The 25038-nt window shown below is 36.1% G+C and overlaps 1 protein-coding gene across 2 annotated transcripts in view; it reads left to right on the top strand.

Annotated features, from left to right (window-relative positions):
* KIAA0586 overlaps positions 1 to 25038 on the top strand; it is a 105527-nt gene that overhangs the window by 35400 nt on the left and 45089 nt on the right. For both annotated transcript variants that reach the window (XM_079911887.1, XM_079911886.1), the window contains 8 exons: positions 5324 to 5517; positions 7081 to 7199; positions 12077 to 12276; positions 16087 to 16246; positions 16661 to 16880; positions 17465 to 17718; positions 19026 to 19102; positions 23809 to 23943. In XM_079911887.1, the coding sequence (XP_079768013.1) occupies positions 5324 to 5517; positions 7081 to 7199; positions 12077 to 12276; positions 16087 to 16246; positions 16661 to 16880; positions 17465 to 17718; positions 19026 to 19102; positions 23809 to 23943 (1359 nt within the window). The remainder of the gene's footprint in view (positions 1 to 5323; positions 5518 to 7080; positions 7200 to 12076; positions 12277 to 16086; positions 16247 to 16660; positions 16881 to 17464; positions 17719 to 19025; positions 19103 to 23808; positions 23944 to 25038) is intronic.

Below are 25038 nucleotides of genomic sequence, written 5' to 3'. Positions count from 1 at the left end.
GAGCTCATCAATGAATTTGATAAAGTTGAAGGGTACAAAATTAATACACAGAAATCTCTTGCATTCCTATACACTAACAACAAAAGATCAGAAAGAGAAATTAAGGAAACAATCTCATTTACCAGTGCATCAGAAAGAATGAAATACCTAGGAATAAACCTACTTAGGAGGCAAAAGACCTGTACTCAGAAAGCTATAAGATGCTGATGAAAGAAATCAAAGACGAGACAAACAGATGGAGAGATATACCACGTTCTTGAATTGGAAGAATCAATATTGTTAAAATGACTATACTACCCAAAGTAATCTACAGATTCAGTGCAATCCCTATCAAATTACCAATAGCATTTTTCACAGAATTAGAACAAAAAATTTTAGTTTGTATGGAAACACAAAAGACCCCGAATAGCAAAGCAACCTTGAGAAAGAAAAACGGAGCTGGAGGAATCAGGCTCCCTGACTTCAGACTATACTATAAAGCTATAGTCATCAAAACAGTGTTGTACTGGCACAAAAACAGAAATATAGCTCAATGGAACAGGATAGAAAGTCCAGAGATAAACCCACACACCTGTGGTTACCTAATCTGTGACAAAGGAGTCAAGAACATACAGTGGAGAAAAGACAGTCTCTTCAATAAGTGGTGCTGTGAAAACTGGACAGCTACATGTAAAAGAATGAAATTAGAACACTCCCTAACACCATACACAAAAATAAACTCAAAATGGGTCAAAGACCTAAATGTAAGACCAGGGACTATAAAAATCTTAGAGGAAAACACAGAATGCTCTCTGACATAAATCACAGCAAGATCGTTTTTGATCCCCGTCCTAGAGTAATGAAAATAAAAACAAAAATAAACAAATGGGACCTAATGAAACTTAAAAGCTTTTGCACAGCGAAGGAAACCATAAACAAAATGAAAAGACAACCCACAGAGTGGGAGAAAGTATTTGCAAATGAAGTTACTGACAAGGGATTAATCTCCAAAATGTACATATAACTCATGCAGCTCAATATCAAAAAAACAAACAATCAAAAAATCGGTGGAAGATCTAAATAGATACTTCTCCAAAGAAGACATACAGATGGCCAACAGGCACACGAAAAGATGCTCAATGTCACTAATTATTAGAGAAATGCAAATCAAAACTACAATGAGGTATCACCTCACACTGGTCAGAATGGCCATCATCAAAAAATCTACAAACAATAAATGCTGGAGAGGTTGTGGAGAAAAGGGAGCCCTCCTACAGTGTTGGTGGGAATGTAAATTGGTACAGCTACTATGAAGAACATTATGGAGTTTCCTTAAAAAGCTGAAAATAGAGCTACCATATGATCCAGTAATCTCACTCCTGGGCATATATCCGGAGAAAACCACAATTCAAAAAGATACATGTACCCCCGTGTTCACTGCAGCACTATTTACAATAGCCAGGACAAGGAAGTAACCTAAATGTCCATCAGTGGAGGAATGGATAAAGAAGATGTAGTACATATATACAATGGAATATTACTCAGTCATAAAAAAGAACAAAATAATGCCATTTGCAGCAACACAGGTGGACCTAGAGATTCTCATACTGAGTGAAATCAGACAGACAAATATCGTATGATATTGCTTATATGCGGAATCTAAAAAAATGATACAAATGAACCTATTTACAAAACAGAAATAGAGTCACGGATGTAGAAAACTTATGGTTACCAAGGGGGAAAAGAGGGGGGAGGGATAAATGGGGAGATTGGGATTAACATATACACACTCTATATATAAAATAGATAAGTAATAAGAACCAACTGTATAGCACAGGGAACTCTACTCAATACTCTGTAATGACCTGTATGGAAATAGAATCTAAAAAAGAGTGGATATATGTATATGTATAACTGATTCACTTTGCTGTACAGCAGAAACTAGCACAACATGGGAAATCAACTATACTCGAATAAAAATTAATCAAAAAATTCACATTTTGCTGATATATGATGTGGAGCATCTTTTCAAATGCTTGTTTGCCATCGTTATATCACCTTTGGTGAGGTGTCCATTAACGTCTTTGGCCCATTTTGAAAATTGAGTTGTTTTCTTATAATTGAGTTTTAAGAGGGTTTTTTGGTATATTTTGGATAACAGTTTTTATCAGAATGTGTCTTTTGCAAATATTTTCTCCCAGTGTGTAGCTTATCTTCTAATTCTCTTGACATTTGTTTTCACAGAGCAAAAGTTTTTAATTTGAATGAAGTCCAGCTTATCAATTAGTTCTTTTCATGGGTTGTCCCTTTGGTCTTAAATTTAAAAAGTCATTGCCATACCCACAGTCATCTATGTTTTCTCCTATGTTATCTCTAGGAGTTTTATAGTTTAGCATTTTACATTTAGGTCTGTAATGCTTTTTTTTTTTTTTTTTTGGCCATATGTGGGCCTCTCACTGTTGTGGCCTCTCCCGTTGTGGAGCACAGGCTCCGGACGCACAGGCTCAGTGGCCATGGCTCACGGGCCCAGCTCCTCCGCAGCATGTGGGATATTCCTGGACCGGGGCACGAACCCGTGTCCCCTGCATCGGCAGGCGGACTCGCAACCACTGCGCCGCCAGGGAAGCCCTGTAATCCATTTTGAGTTAATTTTTGTGAAGGGTGTAATCTCTATGTCTAAATTTTTTTTTTTGCCTGTGAATGTCCATTTGTTCCAGCACCATTTGTTGAAAAGATTATCTTTGCTCCATTGTATTGCCTTTGCTCCTTTGCCAAAGATCAGTTGACTATATTTATGTGGATCTATTTCTGGGTTCTTTGTTGTGTTCCATTGATTTATTTGTCTGTTCTTTCACCAGTACCTCACTGTCTTGATTATTGTTAAGTCTTCAAGTTGGATAGTGTCAGTTCTCCAACTTTGTACTTCTCCTTCAATATCATATTAGCTATTCTGGGTCTTTTGCCTCTCCATATATCTTTTAGAGTAAGTTTGTTGGTATCTCCACAATAACTTGTTGAGATTTTTATTGGAATTACATTGACTGTATAGATCAATTTGGGAAGAACTGACATATTAACGTTATTGAGTCTTCCTCTCCATGAACGTGGAATATCTCTCCACTTATCTAGTTCTTGATTTCATTCATTAGAATTACGTAGTTGTCCTCATATAGATCTTGTACGTGTTTTGTTAGATTTATACCTAAGTATTTCATTTGGGGGGGGGTGCTAATGTAAATGGCATTGTGTTTTTAATTTCAAATTCTGCTTGTTCATTGTTGGCATATAGGAAAGTGATGGACTTTTGTATGTGAACCTTGTATCCTACAAACTTGCCATAATTGCTAATTAATTCCAGGAGTCTTTTTGTTGATTTTTTCAGCTTTTCTACATAGACGATCATGTCATGTGCAAAGATAGACGATCATGTCATGTGCAAAGATAGTTTTATTTCTTCCTTCTCAATCTGTATACCTTTAATTTTCTTTTCTTGTCTAATTATATTAGCAAGGACTTCTAGTACAATGTTGAAAAGGAGTGGTGAGAGGGAACATCCTTGCCTTGTTTCTGATGGTTGAATATCTTTTGACCATCAGTATTATGTAACAGAGCTTTGAGAAACTTCCTTTTACTTTGGAGTTAAATATATTTTTATTTTAAAATTGTAAGGTTGTTATTCTGTAGTACAGTATTATCTTCTATATCACCTAGCTACCTCCATGAAACTTAATGATTGTTAGCTGTTTCCCACCTGCATGTCCTCTCTCCTGCTTCCTACTTCCTTATTCCTTTTTGTTTCCTTTGGTTTCCCTCTCTCCAGTCTGTCCTTTCTTCATTCTATTACACTTGTCTGTTTTCATTTCTGGATTATTGGCAAGTTTGCCAGTTAGTTCATATTGAGGAAAAAAGTTGTGAGGGGTCTAAAATCCAAGGGAAGAGCCCATATAGCAGGAAGAGATATAGAAATGATAGAAATGGTTAAATAGAAGGAGGGAAAAAGTAGCTGGAAGTAAAATATAAAGGATGGGAGAAAAGATCATAGAACATAGAGACTACTTGAATAATGATGTGTCAGTGAACTTTAAAGAAGACATTTGTTCATATTTCTTAGACTTTCAGAACCAAGACTAGTTTTGTCAATCATAAAATAAAATCCTATTTTAAACATTAAGAGATATGCCCTACATTAATGTTACTTGCTCACCAGTGTGTCTTCTCATGTGAGCTCGACATGAATGTTTTGAAGGTAAGAATATAGCAAAGACATTAGACAACTGTTCAATATATAAGTGAAAGGAACATTGTAGAAATAGCAAAGAATTTGGACTTCAAAGACAAGTGTTTCTATCCTTGCTCTGCCACTTAATAGCTGTGGACTTCATTTTTCAATGGGACAGTATTATTGAGTTATATTTTTTAAAGAGCCCTAACTTCTTTTGAGATACATATTGCATTACAGATAAAATGATATGGTATCTGTGGTTTACTTCAAAATGGTGTGCAAAGGGGAAAGTGGATGGGGGAAGTATAGATGACACAGAGTTCGTTATGAGTTGATAATTGTTAAAGCTGGGGAACAGGTAAGTGGGATTCTTATTATTTATATGTATCAGATATAGTGCATGAGCACTATTTTGTTCACTTTTAAGCATGTATATTTTTCATAATAAAAAGTTTAAAAATTCTGGAAGTAACTCTTTTGATCATGATGTGATGGTACAAATAATGTGTAAGATGACCTAACTGCATATTTAACTGTAAATTATATGTTCTATAAGGATGAGCAGTAATATTTGGAAGTGTTAGTTTTACTATGATAATAAATTTATAGAGGGAAATGTTAATAATGTTTTATGTAGGAATAACCAAGTTTTCTAGTTTGTTTTATGATTGTTTAAAATAAATATATATATTTTAAAATATTTATTTATTTGGCTGCGCCAGGTCTTAGTTCTGGTACGTGGGACCTTCTTTGTGATGTGTGGGATCTTTTAGTTGTGACATGCAGGATTTTTAGTTGCGGCATGTGGGATCTAGTTCCCTGACCAGGGTTGAAACCCAGGCCCCCTGCACTGGGAGCATGGAGTCTTAGCCGCTGGACCACCAGGGAAGTCCCTGAATATTGGGCTTTAAAAACACAATATAATTGTGTAATTAAGTTTCTTCAATGTGATTTCTATGACAAGTGTGTATACTATAAATAATGTGATATCACCAATTAGAAAATGCTATTGATTAATTTAGAAGTGTTGGTTAATTCACCTACCTAAGTTATCTCTACTTAGCACTCAGTAAGTGTTGAATAGATACATGAATATAATAGTTTTGTTTTTATTATTACCAGGAAGAGGAAAAATGTGATGAAATTCTGGAATACTCTGAACCAGTTCTGGAGTTTAACAGAAGTGTTAAAGTTGTTTCTACAAAATATAATGGCCCTCCGTTTCCACCAGTTGCTTCTACTTTTCAGCCCACTACTGATGTTCTGGATGAAGTAATTCAGAGAAAAGAAACATTGGAAAATAGCTTAATTCAATGGTGAGTTTACAGTGGTGTTGGGATGAACAGAATTATAGTAGCAAGTATAAATAGAACGTATGAAATTTTGGTTGAAAATCTTCCTTGTCTCCTTTTGTTTATTAAATTTTTCCTTTGCTGTAGTCACTGGACACTATCTGACATGAGGCTGAGGGTTTAACTAACTGTTGCAAGTATTGTTTCTGTCCTTGAATATTTGTACTGAGGCAGTCTATTATGACAAAAAAGGCTATTGCTGAGTAACAAAGCATTAAAAATGTACAAGTTCTTTAATCCAGTGGTTTATTAACAGAAATTTATACTAAGGAAATAATCAGTTCTGCTACTAGGACATAGAATACTTAGCACTTATAGTGCTTACTACAAACAAGGCACTGTTTTGTTTGTTACTTATATAAACTCATAAACTCTACTTTTATACCTATATTTACCTGTGGGAAACCTTAAAGAAGTTATGGAATAAACTAAACAACTGAATATTCATACAGTAATCAAGATTGGGTTTAGAAAAATACTTAATGATGTAGAAAGATATTAATAACACTGGTGCATAAATGAAGCAGGATACTAATGATGCAACCACAGTTTAGAAGAGCTCACTCAAAAATAAATGTGTGTGGGAAAAATATTGAAAAATAATACCAAATTGTTAACTAACTTTGTTTATTCTTGAATCTGGGATTGTGAGTGAGCCTTATTTTTTTTTTAACTTTTATGTGTTCTCTGATTTTTACAATGAACATCTATTACTTGTATAATAATAATTAAGAAGGCTGTTAGCTTCGCTAAAGAAATGTACAAAAAAAGCAGTCTCTTATTGTGTTTCCCTTCCTTTTCCTCTCCTACTTCCCTTCCTAAAAATGACCTTGAAAGTAAATTTTCTTTCCCTTTTTAGAGGAAAACTACCTGTGTTGCAGTCTATATATTTATTTCCTTGAAGAGAGGGCAGCTGGACTCCTTTTCTAGCTTTGATCTTGTGGGGTTTTATATGTGCTTTCAGAGTAGGGAACCCAACATTTTAGGTGCATGGTATGCCAGGTAATCATTGACCTAAACCTTATTTTGAATTTACGAGGGCTGTTAAAGTTTTCATTAGACTGATCAGAAAGATTTTAATTTGATAAACTGTCTCCCACACAGAGATTCGGTTTGTTTTTCTAGGAGATATATTTGAAGTTTTTCTTCTTTCCAGATTCAACTTTCAGAATGACGGCTTTCACATTTAAATGTTTGTGTCCATGGGTACCAGTTACTTTTTTTATTTTATTTTTAAATTTTTTTATTTTTGCAGTACGCGGGCCTCTCACTGTTGTGGCCTCTCCCGTTGTGGAGCACAGGCTCCGGATGCGCAGGCTCAGTGGCCATGGCTCACGGGCCCAGCTGCTCCGCGGCACATGGGATCTTCCCGGACCGGGGCACGAACCCGTGTCCCCTGCGTTGGCAGGTGGACTCTCAACCACTGCGCCACCAGGGAAGCCCGGTACCAGTTATTTTTAAGGGTGTTATTTCTAACCATCTATACATTTCAACTAAATTTAGGAATCCTTAACTTTTTTCCCCCAGGGTAGAACAAGAAATAATGTCAAGAATGATCTCTGGGCTTCTTCCAGTCCAACAGCAGGCCACAGCTGACATCAGTGTCTCAGTCAGTGAGGCCAGTGAGCCATTGACTTCTGACATTGGTAAGTGAAATGGAATCTTTTAGCTTTTTTTGTTATTATAAGACAAAACCTTCAGGTTGTTGTGGATTTATATATTCTAGAGGTCACATAGTCCTTGGTTGACAAAAGATAAAAGTCCTCTTCTTTTCAATGTCACTTCCCAGTTTCTGTAGTGGAAGTTATTTCTCCCTCATTCCCTTATTACATACTGCAGCATTCAGATTATGCTATCAGCATCCATCCCTCCTACCCCCAATCTCTCCCTTCTTTCCCATAGCACTTTGTGTGTGTTTGTTTGTGTGTCTGTGTATCCTTTTTTTTTGCAGTACGCGGCCCTCTCACTGTTGTAGCCTCTCTCGTTGCGGAGCACAGGCTCCGGACACGCAGGCTCAGCGACCATGGCTCACGGGCCCAGCCGCTCCGCGGCATGTGGGATGTTCCCGGACCGGGGCACGAACCCGTGTCCTCTGCATCAGCAGGCAGATTCTCAACCACTGCACCACCAGAGAGGCCCCTGTGTCTGTGTACCTTTGTTATAGTAACCATCAAACTGTATTATGATTGGCTTGCATATCTGTCTCACTCACTAGACTATAAATTACTCACAAGTAAGCGTGATTCTCCTTTAGAGCCTAGCCCTTGACTGACACCTAAGAAGAGTTTAAGTATTCCCTGCATGGATAGAGCCTCTTTCTTTAGGGAGCCCACACCATTCACCTCTTCTTCCTCCTTCCTCTTCCTCTTCTCTCCCTCCTTCTTCCTCCTTTTCATCCTCCTCTCCTTCCCTCTTCTTCCCCCTCTTTCTCCATTAGCTTTTTGAGGCATAATTTACTTGCCGTAAAATTCACGAATTCTAAGTGTACCGTTTGACAAGTTTTGTTAAACAAACACAGCCACATGTTAGCCACACAGTCATGTTATAGAAAAACATTTCCATCATCCCCAACAGTCCCCTCATGCCACTTTGCAGTCAATCCCTAACCCCCTCCCATGCCTACTACACCCTAACAACCACTGATCTACTTTCTATCATTGAATTTTGCCTTTTCTAGAATTTCATACTTATGTAATCATACAGTATTTAGTCTTTTGTGTCTGGTTTCTTTTATTTAGCATAATGCTTTGACAGTCATGTTGTTGCATATAGTAATAAATATTACACTCCATGTATGTACCATAATTTGTTAATCCAGTTACCCGTTGATGGACATTTGTAGTCTTAGTTTTTGACTATTATAAATACAGCTGTGCTATGTATATTTGCAAACTAATCTTTTATATACATCTTTTAATTTCTCTTGGTCATATGGTAAGTAGGTATCTAACTTTATAGGAAACCGCTAAATGTTTCCAAAGTGGCTGTTCTATTTTGCATTCCAACCAGCAATGAATGAGAGTTTTAGCTGCTCCACATCCTTACTAATGCTTGTTGTCAATGTTTTTAATTATAGCCATTCACTAAGCATGTGGAGATATCTCATTGTGGGTTTTGTTTGCATTTCCCCAGTAACTAATGATGTTGTACAATTTTTCTTGTGCTTATTTGCCATTTGTATATTTACTTTGATGAAGTATCTTTAAAACTCTTTTGCTCAGTTTTTAACTGGGGTCTATGTCTTACTATTATTGAGTTCTTTATTCTGGATACAAGTCCTTTATTGCATATGTTTTGCAATGTGTTATCCTAGTTTTTATCTTACCTTTTGCTTTCTCAGCATTGTCTTTTGAAGACCAGAGATTAATTTTGATGAAGTTTAATTTATCAATTTTTCTTTTATAGCTTGTGATTTTTGGGGTATACTGTTTAAGAAATCTTTGCCCAACATCATTAAGATTTTCTCCTGTGTTTTCTTATAGAAGCCTTATAGTTTTAGATTATAAATTTAGGTCTATGGTATGTTTTGAGTTAATTTTTATATGTGGAGTGAAGTAAAGATCAAGTTTTTTGTGTGTGTATGGATATCCAATTTTTCTAGTGTTATTTGTTGAAAAGATTATCCTTTCTCCTGCTGAATTGCCTTGACACCTTTGTTGGAAATCATCTGGCTATTGTATATGTTTGGATCTGTTTCTGGACTTGCTGTTTGGTCCCATTGATCTACAAGTCTGTCTTTACATCAACACTGCGCTTCTTGATTATTGTAACTTAAAAGTAAGTCTTGAAATTGGATGGTATAAGTTCTCCAGCTTTCTAACTCTTTTTTTTTTTTTAACATTCCTATATATCGTTACCTCTATTTTTTTCCCACTTCTTTCCAGTCCAGAATAACCTCCTCTTCCTCCTTCTTAAACTACCCCTTAACTGCCTAAATCCTAGACATTAGAGTCTGTATTTACTGCTTTACTTTCTCATTTCTCACTTTCTCTTTAGTTTTTATGAGCTGGCTTTCTTCTTCCTTCTCGTTAATGAAATTCCTCTCTTACAGCATTTGGTTCTCAGAGATAACCTTTTTTCAAATCCTTATTCTCCTAGAAGGCTCTAGTATGGGCATTGTTGACTACCTCTAATTATTAAAATGTTCTACTGGTTTTGGTTTCTTAGAATTCATTCTATTGTTCTTCCCCTTATCTTTTTAATTTCTTTAGGACCTCATTTCCTCATCTTTTTTCTACTTGAATAAAAAATTTCCCCCAAGCTTCTGTCCCCTACCCTCTTTCTTTTCTGTTTTTCTAGTCTCTTCTTGGCGATAGTTATCCCGTGTCAGTTGATGACCCCTAAGCTACACATTTAGGCTGTAAACTTGCAGTTTTGCCTGTTGATGAATATTTCACTTGATGCTCCACTGGCATACCAAACTTGGTGTGTCCAGAATGCATCTCATTTTTCTAACCAACCTTATTCCTCCTTTGTTGCTCTTTCTGTTAATGATACCACTATTTTCCAAGTGCCCAGTTTCCAAAGCCTTGGAATATCACTTGTTCTACTTTGTTTTCTTTGGTCTTCCTCAGTCCACACCCAGCCACATCCAATGTCCTGGCTCCATGCAATTTATTCTTATATTTGATTAATTCTTCCTATTTAGTATAACTCAAATGCCTCTTCCACTGCTACTATCCCAGGTTTTCTTTCATCTTCTCATTTTTTGAAGGAAGGAATAAAATGACCAACAAAGTTATGAGGAAATTTTTTTTACTTAAGATTAGTGCTTCTTTAATGATAAAATCATTTTGTCATGTTAGAAGATACTTTTTCAGAAGAAGACATCTAGGAATACAAATCCAAAAGAAAACCAAAACCAGTTCATACAAATAATTGCTCTGAGACTATTTCAAAATCTGTTGAAAAAGGAACAGATGGAAAATACCAAGTGAAACTGGAATAAAAAAGGACTGGAAGCTAAAAAGGCAAAGGACCATGAAATATGCCTTGGAGAAACAGATAGTCGGACTTCTGTAGCTTTTGGTCAAAATTCTTGTTGTGGAGATGGTATTCAGCAGTCCCAAGACAAGGAGACCAGTCCAGGAAAACAAACAAGTGTCTCCAAAGATTTGTCCGGTTTATGATGGATACTGTCCAAACTGCCAGATGCTTTCTTCATTGCTAGGTCATACACCTCGATGGCATATTTTGGAGTGCTTGGACTCTCCACCAGTCTCTCCTGCTAGCGCAAATCAGGGCTAGTGATAGTCCTCTTAGCAGTCCTTCACATGGGTCGGGTGGTGGTTTCAGTGAGACTAATTCAGGCTTTGTAGCCTTAAGGAAAGATGGTCTAATATAGAGGGTATTTAGATCCTGTTCCCTTTTCTTTAAAAGCATGTGTGTTTGCTTTTGTTTTGCCTATGTCTGGGTAGGACTTTTGGGTTTTATAACAGAGATATTCTGATTTTTGGTCATGCCAAAACAATGAATTATGGGAACTAAAAATGGAGATGTGTTGATATATACTGTTGAATATAAATTTGGGATTGTGATAGTCTTTGCTATGGAGCTCCAGAGTAAATTGCTATTACTTATCTCTCAACAAGTGATCCCAAGACACCTGTACCTACCTATTAGGGAATTCTCTGTAATGCTGCCATAGTTGTACTAATTAAGGAGTACTCTTTGGAGAGGTCATGTCTCCATCAAGTTTTATAGATCACTGTTTACATGTTTTCCACACAGTGCTTTAGAAATATAACCACTTTAAGCCTAATAAAGTCTGTTTAGGAAATTTTACTGAATTTCATGTACATTCACACAAGTGAAAAGTACAACCCATTTGGAAAATTAATATACTATAGAGCTGCTGACATCAAGCACCTAAATACTCTAAAAGTTTGAGGAGGATTAGCCTGTAATGTTAGTAACTGAAGTACCTGAAACTAGACGGAAGTAAGATTTGTCTTCATATTTATGAAGAAGCTGCCATTGCTCTAAAATCCCCCCACAGTCATTGTGTCCCTGTGTTTTGCCACGATCTATCACAGTGTTTCCTGGTGCCCTACTCTTGGAAATGTGGATTGTTTTCAGATGAAAACATTTAATGTGGATACAAATCTTTTTTTGTGGGGGGGGGGTGGGGCGTGCTGAGCGGCATGCAGGATCTTAGTTCCCTGACCAGGGATTCAACCCGTGCCCCCTGCAGTGGGAGCATGGAATCTTAACCACTGCACCACCAGGGAAGTCCCTGCAAATCCTTTTTATCACTAAATGTTGTAGTGGTAGGGAAGAGGCCATATAAGTAAATTTTCATCTAGATGTTTTCCTCCCCTTTTTAGTTTGTTTAGAGAGGATGTTCATTATGTGAGTTACCATCTTATTCTCTGTCACAATAAGTAGATTTTGTATTTTCATTTTATTCCTCCTCACACCATCTCATACACATATGTTCACATCTCTAAAATTTTAAGAATTAAGGCTTAGAATGCAAGCATGTTTCCTGCACACTTACTCTGAAATTCTTTCATTTTTTTAGTGGAAGGAACCAGCAGTGGTGCCCTCCAGCTTTTTGTTGATGCCGGTGTTCCTGTGAATTCAGACATTATTAGGCATTTTGTGAATGAAGCTCTTGCTGAAACCATTGCCATCTTGCTGGGTGACAGAGAAGCAAAGAAGCCAGGTCCTGTTGTTACAAGTGTTTCTGGGGATGTTTCAATAAGCAAAACACACTTGCTGGTAAGTGTGACTTTCCTTCATGACTTGGAGCCCTGGGGAATTTTTGATACCTTTGTTAAAGAACAGTAAAATGGACAGATTTTAAATTGGGTCATAAGACCATAGTTTGTGGTGGAGATTGGTTTCTTGTGGCTTTGATTACAATAACAATTCCTCCAGCATTTTATTTTAAAAACTTTAAAATCTATAGAAAGTTGAAAGTATGATACAATGAACATCTGTGTAAGCTTTACCTACATTTACCAGCTGATAACATTTCGACACATTTTCTTTATCTGTCTTTACATATTGTTTATTATATATGCTTTAAAACTCATTTGAAAGTTGCAGATATCATGACACTTCTAAAAGCATCAGTAGTATCTCCTAAGAACAAGATTCTTTATTACATAACCAAAATACCATTATTATGCTCTCCATATTTAACATGGATCTGTTAATACTATATAATATAGAGTCTATATTTGAATTTCCCCAGTTGTTCCAAGAATATCCTTATAGCTAATTCTTTTAAAATTCAAGATATAGCTAAAAATCACATGTACTGCTTTTGGTTCTTATGTAAAGTGATATTTTTAATCTTTAAAAGAAAGTATATTTCAGACATTTTTGTTATTGTTTGTTTAATCAGCCTTTCTATGTTAAATAGAGTTTCTAATTTATTATAGCAACATGAAATTATACAAAACCACTACCAGTGGAGGGTGGGAGGAGCAATATAGGGGTGGGGCAGTGGAAAGTGCAAACCATTGGCTGTAAGATAGGCTCAAGGATGTACTGTACAACACAGGGAGTAGAGCCAATATTTTGTAATAAATGTAAATGGAATGTAACCTTTAAAAACTGTATGAAAATTTTAAAAAACTAAAAAGAAAAAGAAATTATACAAAACAAGAATGTACTCTGTATTACCAACTGTTTAAAACTTAATGGTCAATTCTGATCCTGTTGATCATAAAAACATCATTTTATATAGGTGAAACACTTAAACTGACTCATCTGAGGTATATAAACATAAAGTTACATGTTTGAATTCTATGGAGATTGGTGTAATGTAATTGGTGTAGTGTGATTAGTGTGCCAGAGATTTGGTACATACTTTTGTTCTGTGCTTTATTTATTAGCTCATTAGTAATGCATGCCAATATCAGAATTGTGGTTATCTCTATGCTAATTAACTTTGGTTTGTCTTCTGCCCATATATTTCGGATATTTTCATAAGGGTGATTTAATGAGAAAATACAGAAAAATCAGTATAAATAGGAAATAAATGTAATTGTTGAGAGCATGGACTCTGGAGTTGGGAAGTTCTGAATATGAACCCTCAGCTCTGTTACTTTAGTCTTATCTGTATACTAGAGATAAAATACTCAGAGTTTAAATGATGACGGCTTTACCAAAATCTGCTTTCCAAATATTAAGGAGGCCAAGTTCCCCTCCCCCATTGCCATATTGTTCCTTATCTTCAGAATTGCCATGGCTTTTTTTGGCCTTTTCATCTTTGATATATGTTTTAAAATTAATTTTCAAGTTCTGTAAAATATTTTGTTGGGATTTGGGGGGGAATTAATTCAATTTTGATTGGTTTAATTTGAGGAGAATTGACATCTTTATGATACTGTATCTTGTGAGCCATCATAGAAGATTTTGTGGAAGATTCAATAAGATGGTATATGAAAGAGCTTAATCTAGGGCCTGGAACTTGGTAAATACTCAGTAACTCATTGTTTATCATTATTACCCATTACCAAGACTAGTAGGATACCTTTAAATCCTCTCATGATGATGAGTCAGTAGCATTATATTTGAAAACAACTGCCTTAGGCTATAGGTTTATGCAGTCAAGAAGAATAAAACATAGTATATTTCTATCACTTAAAAAACAAAGCTAAGAATATGCTAATAATTAAGCAATGCTATAGAATTTCTGATATGCTTCATAATTTTTAAATTGTGTATCTCTTTGCAACTCATAATACAGAATAAAGGCCAGTCACCCCACTATAAAAATATGTTTTAGAAAGAGAAAAAAAGGACAAATAGAGAAATGGGGAAAAGACATGTCCAGACAGTTCACACACAAAAAGGAAATACAAATGGCCCACATACATACAAAAAGATGGTCAGTCTCACTGATAGTGAGAAAAAAAAATCATTGAATCCATTTTTACTGATCAAATTGGTAACACTCTAAAAGTTTGATTAACACCATGGTTCAGCAAATCTTTGGGAATTGGGAATTCTCATACCTTCTGGTGTTATTGCATTGATAAAATAATATAACCGTGTAGAGGGAAATTTGGTAATATGTATTCAAATTAAGAATGCAATTAGCCCTTTAACCAAGCAGTCTCACTTCTGGGAATTTATTCTGTAGAAAATCTATACACATATGAAATGACTTAAGTCTCAAAAAACTAAAAATAGAATTACCATGTGACCCAGCAATCCCACTGCTGGGTATATATCCAAAAAAACCAAAGACACTAATTTGAAAAGATACATGCACCCCAACGTTCACAGCAGCGTTACTTACAATTGCCAGGTTATAGGAGCAACCTAAGTGTCCATCAGCAGACGAATGGATAAAGATGTGGTGTGTACACACACACACACACACACACACACACACACACACACAATGGAACACTACTGAGCCATAAAAAAGAATGAAATTTTGCCATTTGCAGCAACATGGATGGACCTAGAGATTATCTAAGGCAGACAGAGAAAGACTAATATCATACAATAGCATTTATATGTGGATTCTAAAAAAATGATACAAATGAACTTATTTACCAAACAGAAAGACTCACAAACATAGAAAATAAACTTATGGTTACCTAGGAGAGGTAGGGAAGGGATAAATTAGGAGTTTGGGATTAACAAATTAGTAGTTTATACAAGCTACTATATATAAAATATATAAACAACAAGGACCTACTGTATAGCACAGAGAACTATATTCAATATCTTGTGATAACCTATAGTGGAAAAGAATCTGAAAAAGAATATATATATTCAGTTATATATAACTGAATCACTTTGCTGTACACCTGAAACTAACACAACATTGTAAATCAACTATACTTCAATAAAAAAAATTTTAAAGTAGGAATATAGCCAATATTTTATAATAACTGTAAACCTAGTGTAACCTTTAAAAATTGTATAAAAATTTTTAAAAATAGAGTATTCTGGACATAAAAAAATGACAAGATTATATTTGATAATTCTGAGGAAAGGAACTAAGTAGATAGGACATGGGTAGGAAAGGAGACTTAATTTTCACCATCATCCTTTTGAAGTTTGAATCGTTTGAATTACCTGTTTAACAAATTGATTTTAAAATGTGTGCTTTTTTCTTCCCCAGGACTTTCCATCTCTACATTGTCTTCCTTTTATCCCTCCTACTTTTTCTTATCCTTCCATTGCTTTTTATAAGCTTTGTTCTTTTGTACTGAAAGGGGGTTTCTGATAATCTTGTCAATTAGTTAAAATGCTCTCTTTCTGTTACATGGTCTACCCAGTTTGTGTTTGGGTTTGATCTTCAGCTGTCTGTTTAATCTTCCTCTCTATATTAGATAAGGGGACCTAGTTCAGAGGCAGAGCTGTTTCAGTTGCTGGAGGCTTTCTGTAGTCCGGTCTTGAAACTAATAGCTAGAAGTTCAAGAGCTAGGATACAGAGGACTCCATTTTTACCCCCCATCCATTTAAATTTTATGTAACTCTGAATGAGATCATTTTATTTTTCAAATTACCCTTATTTGGGGATTGTAAGCACCACTTATCTTGTTTTATTTATTTTAGGCAAGAGTGTGTACCCCAGTGGCTACCCCACAGCCAACTCCTCCTCTCTCACCTTCATCACCTCCCGAGGAGCGTGTGTTGGTAAAAACTCCAGATTCTTCTCCCTGTGTTTCAGATCATGATGTAGCTTTTCCCATGAAAGAAATATTTGCTGAAGAAGGTAGAAACCTTATTTCTATAACTCAGTTTTAATTTTAGCAACTATTAAATAAAATATCATGGTTTGTTTTATAAGAGTCTTTATAGATTAGTATACACATACCTGTTGCTTACTAGGTTCTAGTAAGTCATTTTTTCTTACAAGGAAACTAAGGGGTTGGTTACCACTTTTTAAAGTATATAATCTAGTAGACATTTAGACTATTTTAAGTTCATGGTGATGTTGAAAGTGATGTCTTTTCAAGGTTATTTTTTGTACTTCACTAAATTAATTTGGAGCTTTTCCCAGTAATGGCCATCATTATTATTATTAATTCTTGTTGCCATTATTTGTATGCCAAAATGTTAAACAATATATCTTGCCTTCCTGTGGAATTCTTATTGACTTTTTTTTGCTTTTACAAAAAACCTTTAGGAAATAATATGCCTCCCATCACACTTGTTAATACTCCAACTGTTACCCCTGCAACTACACCTCCTCCCGCAGCAGCTCTTACCCCAACTTTGTCAGAGACTTCTATTGATAAATTGAAGATGTCAAGCCCAGAGCTTCCCAAGCCATGGAGTAATGGAGACCTGCCACTGGAAGAAGAGAATCCCAACTCTCTTCAAAAAGAACTTCACCCGAGAGCTATGTAAATGACAGTATATTCATTTTTAGTAACTATACATTTCATCTTATGTTGACTTAGGTGACCCATTGAAAACATCAGAAATGATAAACGAAGGTTGATAAACCACAAGCTAATCTATACTTTAGTAGGAAGAAGTTTCATAAATTTTATGTTTTTAAAATTTTGACCAGATTTATTTATACTTTCAGTTCTCTTCTTTTAAAACAAAATTTTGGGGGAAACAGATTAAAATAAAGATAACTATAATATTGTTAATAAAATAGAAGAAGATTTTTCCCCAGTGTGAATCTTCATTTACTATGATCAGTTGACTTTTATATTACCATATATCCCTATGTAGATTTATTTTAGAGATGGTAGAACTTTCAAGATGGTTTGTGATTAAAGCATGAAGATGATTTTGGAAAAATAAATCTTGTTGGTTAATTATAGTAGTGCAGATTATAGAAATATATAGATATATCTATATATTGATATAGAAATGTCTAAAGGAGACATAGTACTTTTGAATCTATTTTTTATATAAAAATTAATATAGGCCTTCACCGATGTAATACATTCAAACTATGTCTCTTTCTTCTTAGTGTAATGTCTGTGGCCAAGGATGAAGAACCTGAGAGCATGGACTTCCCTGCTCAGCCTGCACCTCCAGAGCCAGTTCCCCTTATGCCGCTTCCTGCTGGCACCAAGGCCCCTTCCCCCATACAGATGTCAAGTTCAGATTCATCAACAGTGGAGAGTACCTTGAGCGTTACTGCCACTGAAACTGAAACCTTAGATAGACCCATCTCTGAAGGAGAGATTTTATTTAATTGTGGTCAAAAAGTGGCTCGTAAGAGTAAGTTAATTTTGCATCAATTGATTTCACTGGTTAGCTTATGATAATTCCTAAGTAATGCTTTTCTGTTTAAAGTGTTTTTACTTAATTTTCAAGATGTAACAGGGTATAGTAGAAAGAACATGGACTCTGCAAGTTAACTTTTCTACACCTTAACCTCAGAATGTAAAATCTCCCTCATAAATCCCACCCTCCAGAAATAGTATCACTGTTGAAAGTTTGGGGTATACCCTTCCAGTCTTTTTTTTTCTATGCATATATAGACACCTAAATACATTTGTATGTATATATATTTTTACCTTTTAAGTAGGGTCATATTATACATATTGTTCTGAAATCTGAATTCTTTAACCTTAAATATGTTATAGACATTTTTCTATATTAATACATATAGCCCTGCCTCTTTTTTGTAGTGGCTGGGTAGTCTGCTAAAACAGTGCCACAGTGGTGGGCATTTAGATTGTTTTCATACTATACATAACTCTCCACTGACCATCCTTGCACATATATTTATTTATCTTTGTGAACTTCCATAACTGATAACTTCCTTAGAATACATGCCTAGAAGTGGAATTGCTGAGTCAGAGTATGCACCTTTAAAATAGCAATACATAGGGAATTCCCTGGCGGTCCAGTGGTTAGGGCTCCATGCACTCACTGCCAGGGGCCTGGGTTCAGTCCCTGTTTGGAGAACTAAAAAATCCCACAAGCCACACAGCGTGGCCAAAAAAATAAAATTAAATAGCAATACATTGCCAACATGCTCTCCAGAAAGGTGAATCGGTTTTTAATTTTAATCAGTTATTAATTATATCAGTAGTATATAGGAGTGCCTCTTTTTAATTTCATGGTTACAGTTGATGTTTAATAGCTCTTTTTAATTTCTGACAAGCTGGTAAGTGAAACAAAAATCTCATCTTTGTTATAAAATGTGCTTTTCTTTTTTTGTGGTACGTGGTCCTCTCACTGTTGTGGCCTCTCCCGTGGCTCCGGACTCGCAGGCTCAGAGGCCATGGCTCACGGACACAGCCGCTCTGCAGCATGTGGGATCCTCCCGGACCGGGACACAAACCCGCGTCCCCTGCATCGGCAGGCGGACTCCCAACAACTGCGCCGCCAGGGAAGCCCCTAAAATGTGCTTTTCAAAGAGCTAGTGAGATTGAATAGCTTGTGAACTATGATTTATGAACTTTGCCAGTATTTTTATTGTGTAAGTTTTAAGTGTAATAGTCTATGGCTTTATGGTGAGATTATTTACTAAATTTATGTTTCTTCTTTTTTCCAAATTTTTGCATTTTAATTTCTAGTTTTAGGAGATGAAGGACTGTATCTGACAAACCTAAATGATAGCTTATCCAGTACTCTGCATGATGCCCTCGAAATGGTAAGAAGTGATTGACTCCACATTGAATTCTGAGATGAAGAATATCTTGATGAACTTGTTGCTACTGATCAGGGTTTTTTCTCAAATATTTGAGTTATAGTCATAAAATTTAATAAAATATCCATGAAGGAATTTAAGGTTTCTTACACATGTCATTATCATATTTACACATTTCATTATCATAATCGTGAGAATGAATAGAAAATTGTTGTTAACCCCTGTGGCTCCAGTAGTTGAAAAACGCAGTTAATGTAATTAGGTAATGAAAATCTAAGTCAAGGCACATTGTCACCTGGATATGTTGCCTTTACAGTGTTTCAGGCAGGACCTTAGCTGTGGAAACCAGCTCTCTTATAATACGTTTGTAATTTTTCCCTAATCGTGATTATAATTCTTTATGCTAAAAAATAATTGAATTTAGTGGCTTTAAAAAAAAAATACTGGGAATTCCCTGGTGGTCCAGTGGGTAAGACTCCGTGGTCCCAATACAGGGGGCCCGGGTTTGATCCCTGGGGAGCTGTGGGGTCAGGGAACTAGATCCCACATGCAAGCTGCAACTAAGAGTCCGCATACCGCAACTAAGAAGTCCACATGCCGCAACTAAGAAGTCCACCTGCTGCAACTAAGACCTGGCGCAGCCAAAATAAATAAATAAGTAAAGATTTTAAAAAATAATTTAAAAAATACTGAAATAGGACCCAAGGGTACTAACTCTCCTAGTTATTATCTAGCTTTATGGAAGGAAAATTCGCATTTAAAAATATATATCTTAACATATATATCAACATGTATAATATATATAAAAATACCATACAGAAATGATAATAGGGATTTTCTTTTGAAAATTATTAAGGAATAGAAATCTTTACTTTTTATGTTTTCAAACAACCTAAGCAAGTAAGGGTAGTTGTGCTCAACTTTCATCTACATTCATCCATAGCCTTTGCTAAGCATTGCTATTATTGTTGCTCTTTAAAAAAAAAACGTATTTGATAATTTTTGACATATGTATATATCTGTAAAGCCATTACCACAGTTAATGTAATGAACATATTCATCATCCATCACTCCCAAATCTCTCCTCAGGCCCTTTTGTAATCCCTCCTTCTCATCTCTCATCATTCCTCTCATTCTCTATACCTCTTCCAGTAACCACTGACCTACTTTCTGTAACTATAGATTAGTTTGCATCTCTAGATGTATATAAATGGAATCACGTGGCATGTATTCTTTTTTTTTGTCTGATTGTTTTAACTCAGCATAATTATTTTGAGATTTATCTGTGTTATACTTTGTATCATAGTTCATTCCTTATTATTGCTGAGCAGTAATTGTATGGATGTGCCACAGTTTGCCTATTCACCTGTTGATGGACGTTTGGGTTCATTTCCAGTTGGGGGCTATTACACATAAAGCTGCTATGAAGACTTGTGTACAAGTCTTTGTATTGACATATGCCTTCATTTCTCTCTGGCAAATATCTAGGGGTGGAATGGATAGATAATATGGTAGTTATATCTTAATCTTTGAGAAAAGCTGTTTAGGACTTCCCTGGTGGCTCAGTCGTTAAGAATCCACCCGCCAATGCAGGGGACACGGGTTTGAGCCCTGGTCCGGGAAGATCCCACATGCCGCGGAGCAACTAAGCCCGCATGCTACAGTTACTGAGCCTGTGCTCTAGAGCCTGCGAGCCACAACTACTGAAGCCCGCGTGCCTAGAGCCCGTGCTCTGCAACAAGAGAAGCCACCGCAACAAGAAGCCCACACACCACAACGAAGAGTAGCCCCCCCTCACTGCAACTAGAGAAAGCCTGTGCTCAGCAATGAAGACCCAATGCAGCCAAAAATAAATAAATTAAATAAAAAAAAGAAAAGCTGTTTAATTTCATCTGCCAAAATTTTGCATAGACTTTTTCCTTCTATGTTTTATATTACTATAAATATTTTGGAGCTTTGCTCAGGACATGGTTAAGTACTTAGAGACAGTTTTACCCTTTTGAGTCTTGCTTTTAAGATTTGTTAGGCAGTACCAGAACAGTACTCAATCTAGGGCTATTTATCCCCCGCTATGGAGAGAAGACACTTCTATGTACTCCACCCAGTGCCTCATTAATGAGGTTTTCCAGCCTGGCTAGTGGGAACAACCATTATCCAAGCCCTGTGTGAGCATCAGGCAGTGTTATATCCAGTCCCTTCTCAGGTGCTCATTCCTCCAGCCTCATGTAGTTATCTCCAAAGCATCTCCTGAGTAGTACTTAGCTTAATACTCAAAGGGGATCTTCTGCAGATTTCCAGAGTTTTCTCCCTCTGCAGCTTTCACTTTTCTAGCCGTCCGTCTTATGAACTCTAGCTGTCTTGGCCTCCCTGGAGTTACATCTCCATCTTCTTAGCTTAGGCTCCTGTGCCACAGCCTGGGAACTCCCAGATGGTAAGCTGGAGCAGTCATAGGGTTCTTCTGACTTGTTTTTCATTTCTCAGGGATCACTGTCTTTTGTTACCTGATGTTCCATGTCTTGAAATGCAGTTTTTCACATACTTTGTCCATTTTTTAGTTGTTTCAAGGGGGTGGGTGTATCTGGTTCTTATTACTCCACCTTGACTGGAAGTTTTAGAAGTCTAGTTGCATTTTTATCTTTCCATTTGTATCATTATATAGGATCATGATGAAAAAAGAAAGAGATTGGTGTACTTTTGAAACATCATGCCCTTCTATCCCCTTACAATCATAATGCTAGAAATTTCTTATTTTTTCTTTCTTTTTGGCCGTGCCACGCAGCTTGCGGGATCTCAGTTTCATGACCAGGGATTGAACCTGGGCCACAGCAATGAAAGCCCAGAATCCTAACCACTAGGCCACCAGGGAACTCCCTAGAAATTTCTTTAAAGCAGCCTATTCAAGTGATGTAAACTAGGATTGTATATTAAATTCACCAGTGGAGCTTTTAGAAATATGCATCCTGCCCCCACCCTCTGATATGTTGATTCGGTAGGTCATGAGTGTTATATGGTATGCATGCATGTGTGTGGGCGGTTAGAAGCCTAAACCTGTATATTTTTAAAAAGCATCCCAAAAGATGATGCTCATTCTTTGTTAAAAATAGTAACTACTCATTTTACTTTGCATTGAATGAGGTTAAATCACTTGTTTGTGTCACATAGCTGTATAGTGATAGATCCACAACTCTTTTTATATGGATACATGATAATTTGTCTTTCATCTTAAGCTATCAACTTAAGCTAAAAACTGTAAATTTTGAGTTCTAATAGGAGCTATATGAATCCTAAAGCTTGAGTTGCAAGCAGCTGGGTGTGTGTGTCCGGTGTTTGTCAAGTCCAACAAACAAAAAGCAAAAGATGCCATGTAGCATCTTTACACTATTAAAGACACAACAGGGTAAAGATGTCAAATCTGGAGATTCATATATTCAAGTAATGTGTTAAAACAATTTGCTTTACTATATGTAGGAGTATGAAATAATTAATGAAGGAGAGTTTTGATAAGATTTTAATAGCAGTTACTTTTTAAACAGTAATTATTTATTACAAGTAATTGAGTCTGTTCTGAAGAGAGTGGAAATCACTTTTATAAAATAATATGGGGGGGAAGCATAAAGGAGAAGTCTTTATTTTCAGAGGAGCATTACACTAACATTTGGCTTACTTAATATGTCATTAGGGCATTTTTATCCATTCTTAGAACTTTATCATGGTGCCAAAGCACATTTAAGTTTGTTTAAATAGCTGAACTGAACCAGGACTAAATTATAACATCTTTCTTTTTTTACATTTGAAACTAAACTTTAATTTTGATATTTTTACTAAGCCTAAATCAGATATGCTACAAATTCATGATAAAATCACATGCAGAAGTACAATCTTGAAAAAGACTAACTTTGCAGTTATGTACCAGTAGGTATTTATCTGTGTCCACCTGGGGGATAAAGACTTGTACTCCAGAGTTAAACTTTATTTCATTAAATGTAAGATACTTAAGTAAAAAAAAAATACTATTAATGGAGTTTAAAATCATGCTAATCCTTGTATTTACAAGGGAATCCAGTTTTCTGACTGTGGCCCACACTGTCCTTCATTTTCGGGACTGGTCTATTTTGAGGCACCAAGAAGTCTAAGCTGGGTCTTCCAACTAGGGCTTTCAGTACCTGCTCCCTAGCGAGTACTGGCTGTCAGCACAAAGGCAAATGGACAATCAAAGGTCTATAGGTGCCTCAGCGTATTTCTGCAGTTTTTCATTTCTGCCTGTGGTCCAGGTTGCACCACTGCTACAGTGCTTTGCCCCCATTGCCATACTGGGGGCGCAGCTTTGTGTGCTGCATCAACATGAAGCAGGGAAACCGTGTGAGCCAAAAACTTGATGACACTGTATAAAACGTTTATGAATCATTGTAACTCAATCACATGGGACAAAGGGTCCAACTTTCATATGATTTTATAGTAAATCCCTAGTTTAAATGTAACCCAATTATTTTATACTGTTATTTACATTTGAGGCAAAAATAAAGGGTTTTTAGTATAGTCGAATGGAAGTGAGATCTAAATGATAATAAAGAGTCCATCTTCTTTCTGTAAAGTGCTAATATGACCATGTTCATGATGACTGTTAAGTTTTATTAATCATAAATTATGAAAAATGTAATTGATGCATTAATTTTTGTTTTTTTATTGTATTGTCTTTATATTTTACTTAGGAAGATGATCCTCCCAGCGAAGGACAAGTGATTAGGATGCCCCATAAAGAAATTCATGCTGATGCAATTCTTTCTCTTCTTGCTAAACAAAACCAGGAATCGTTAGTTTCACAGCAAATGGTCTATCATTCAGAGGTATTTTTTAACCTTAATTTTTTTTTCTGTTAGATCTAAATACAGGAAAAAGATAACAAAAATATTCCTACTTTTAGCTAAAGCACTCTAATACTTCAGCTTACTCAGGGATCAGCCTTGCAGTAACTTTAACCTAGAACCGTAGTTATGACTTTTACAGCTGAAAGGAATTTAGGCCATCTGTTCCAACTCTCTTATTCTACAGATGAAAAAAGCTGAAGCCCTTTCAAATGATTTGTGAGGATCGTTCATTCATTCTTTCTTTCTTTCTGCAACCATTTACTGAGTATCTACTATATGCCAGACACAACCTCCGAAAAGGTACAAAGATGAATGAGGCAGGGTCCCTACCTTTAAGCAGCTTACAGTCCTGTAGGGAGAAAAGAGCTTAAACAATTACTCTGCCATGCAGTAACTGATCAAATAGCTGGAGAAGTAGATTGAACAATATGATCGTAAAGAACCTTGTAGGCCATGGTAAGGCTTGGACACTATGGAGCCCCTTAAGATATTTTTGGGCAAGGGAGTCACAGGCTAAGATATTTAGGAAGACATATGGAGCCGTGGACAAGTGAGGGAAAGATAGAGGTTTGTCAGAACACCACTGGAGTAGTCCAGAATGAGAACATGAACAAAGGCAGTTAAGTAGAAATAGAAAGGAGAGAGATTTAAATATGAGTACTGATTGGCAGTAATTGGTCACTGGTTAAGGGAAGTTGTGGTTGTGTAGCTGTTGGCTTAGAAAAGCAGAGAGAAGAGTGCTAAGTATTGTGGGGAAGGTAATGAATTTGATTTGAAACATTAAGTTTAAGGTGCTTAAGGAAATTCCAGGTGGAAATGTACAGTGTAGTTGCTCAGGCTGGTTAATGATAGAGGTGGGACTAGGATTCTTGATTCTATTTAGTATTCTTTCTATTGTATTTGGTTGTCTTTGCTTGAACAGGTGTGAAACTGGCTTTAGATGAGCTGAAGATCTGAAGACTATACAGAATCCAAGGAGATGGCTGGCTTTATTTTCTATTAATTTTTATCTTAAAAATTTTAATTCTTAGGAAAGGTAGAAGAAAAAAGATATGGAACTTAGTAATGGAAAAA

The sequence above is a fragment of the Stenella coeruleoalba genome (genome assembly GCF_951394435.1).
Source record: "Stenella coeruleoalba genome assembly, chromosome: 2".
NCBI lineage: Eukaryota > Metazoa > Chordata > Mammalia > Artiodactyla > Delphinidae > Stenella > Stenella coeruleoalba.
This window is presented reverse-complemented; position numbering and strand designations above follow the sequence as displayed.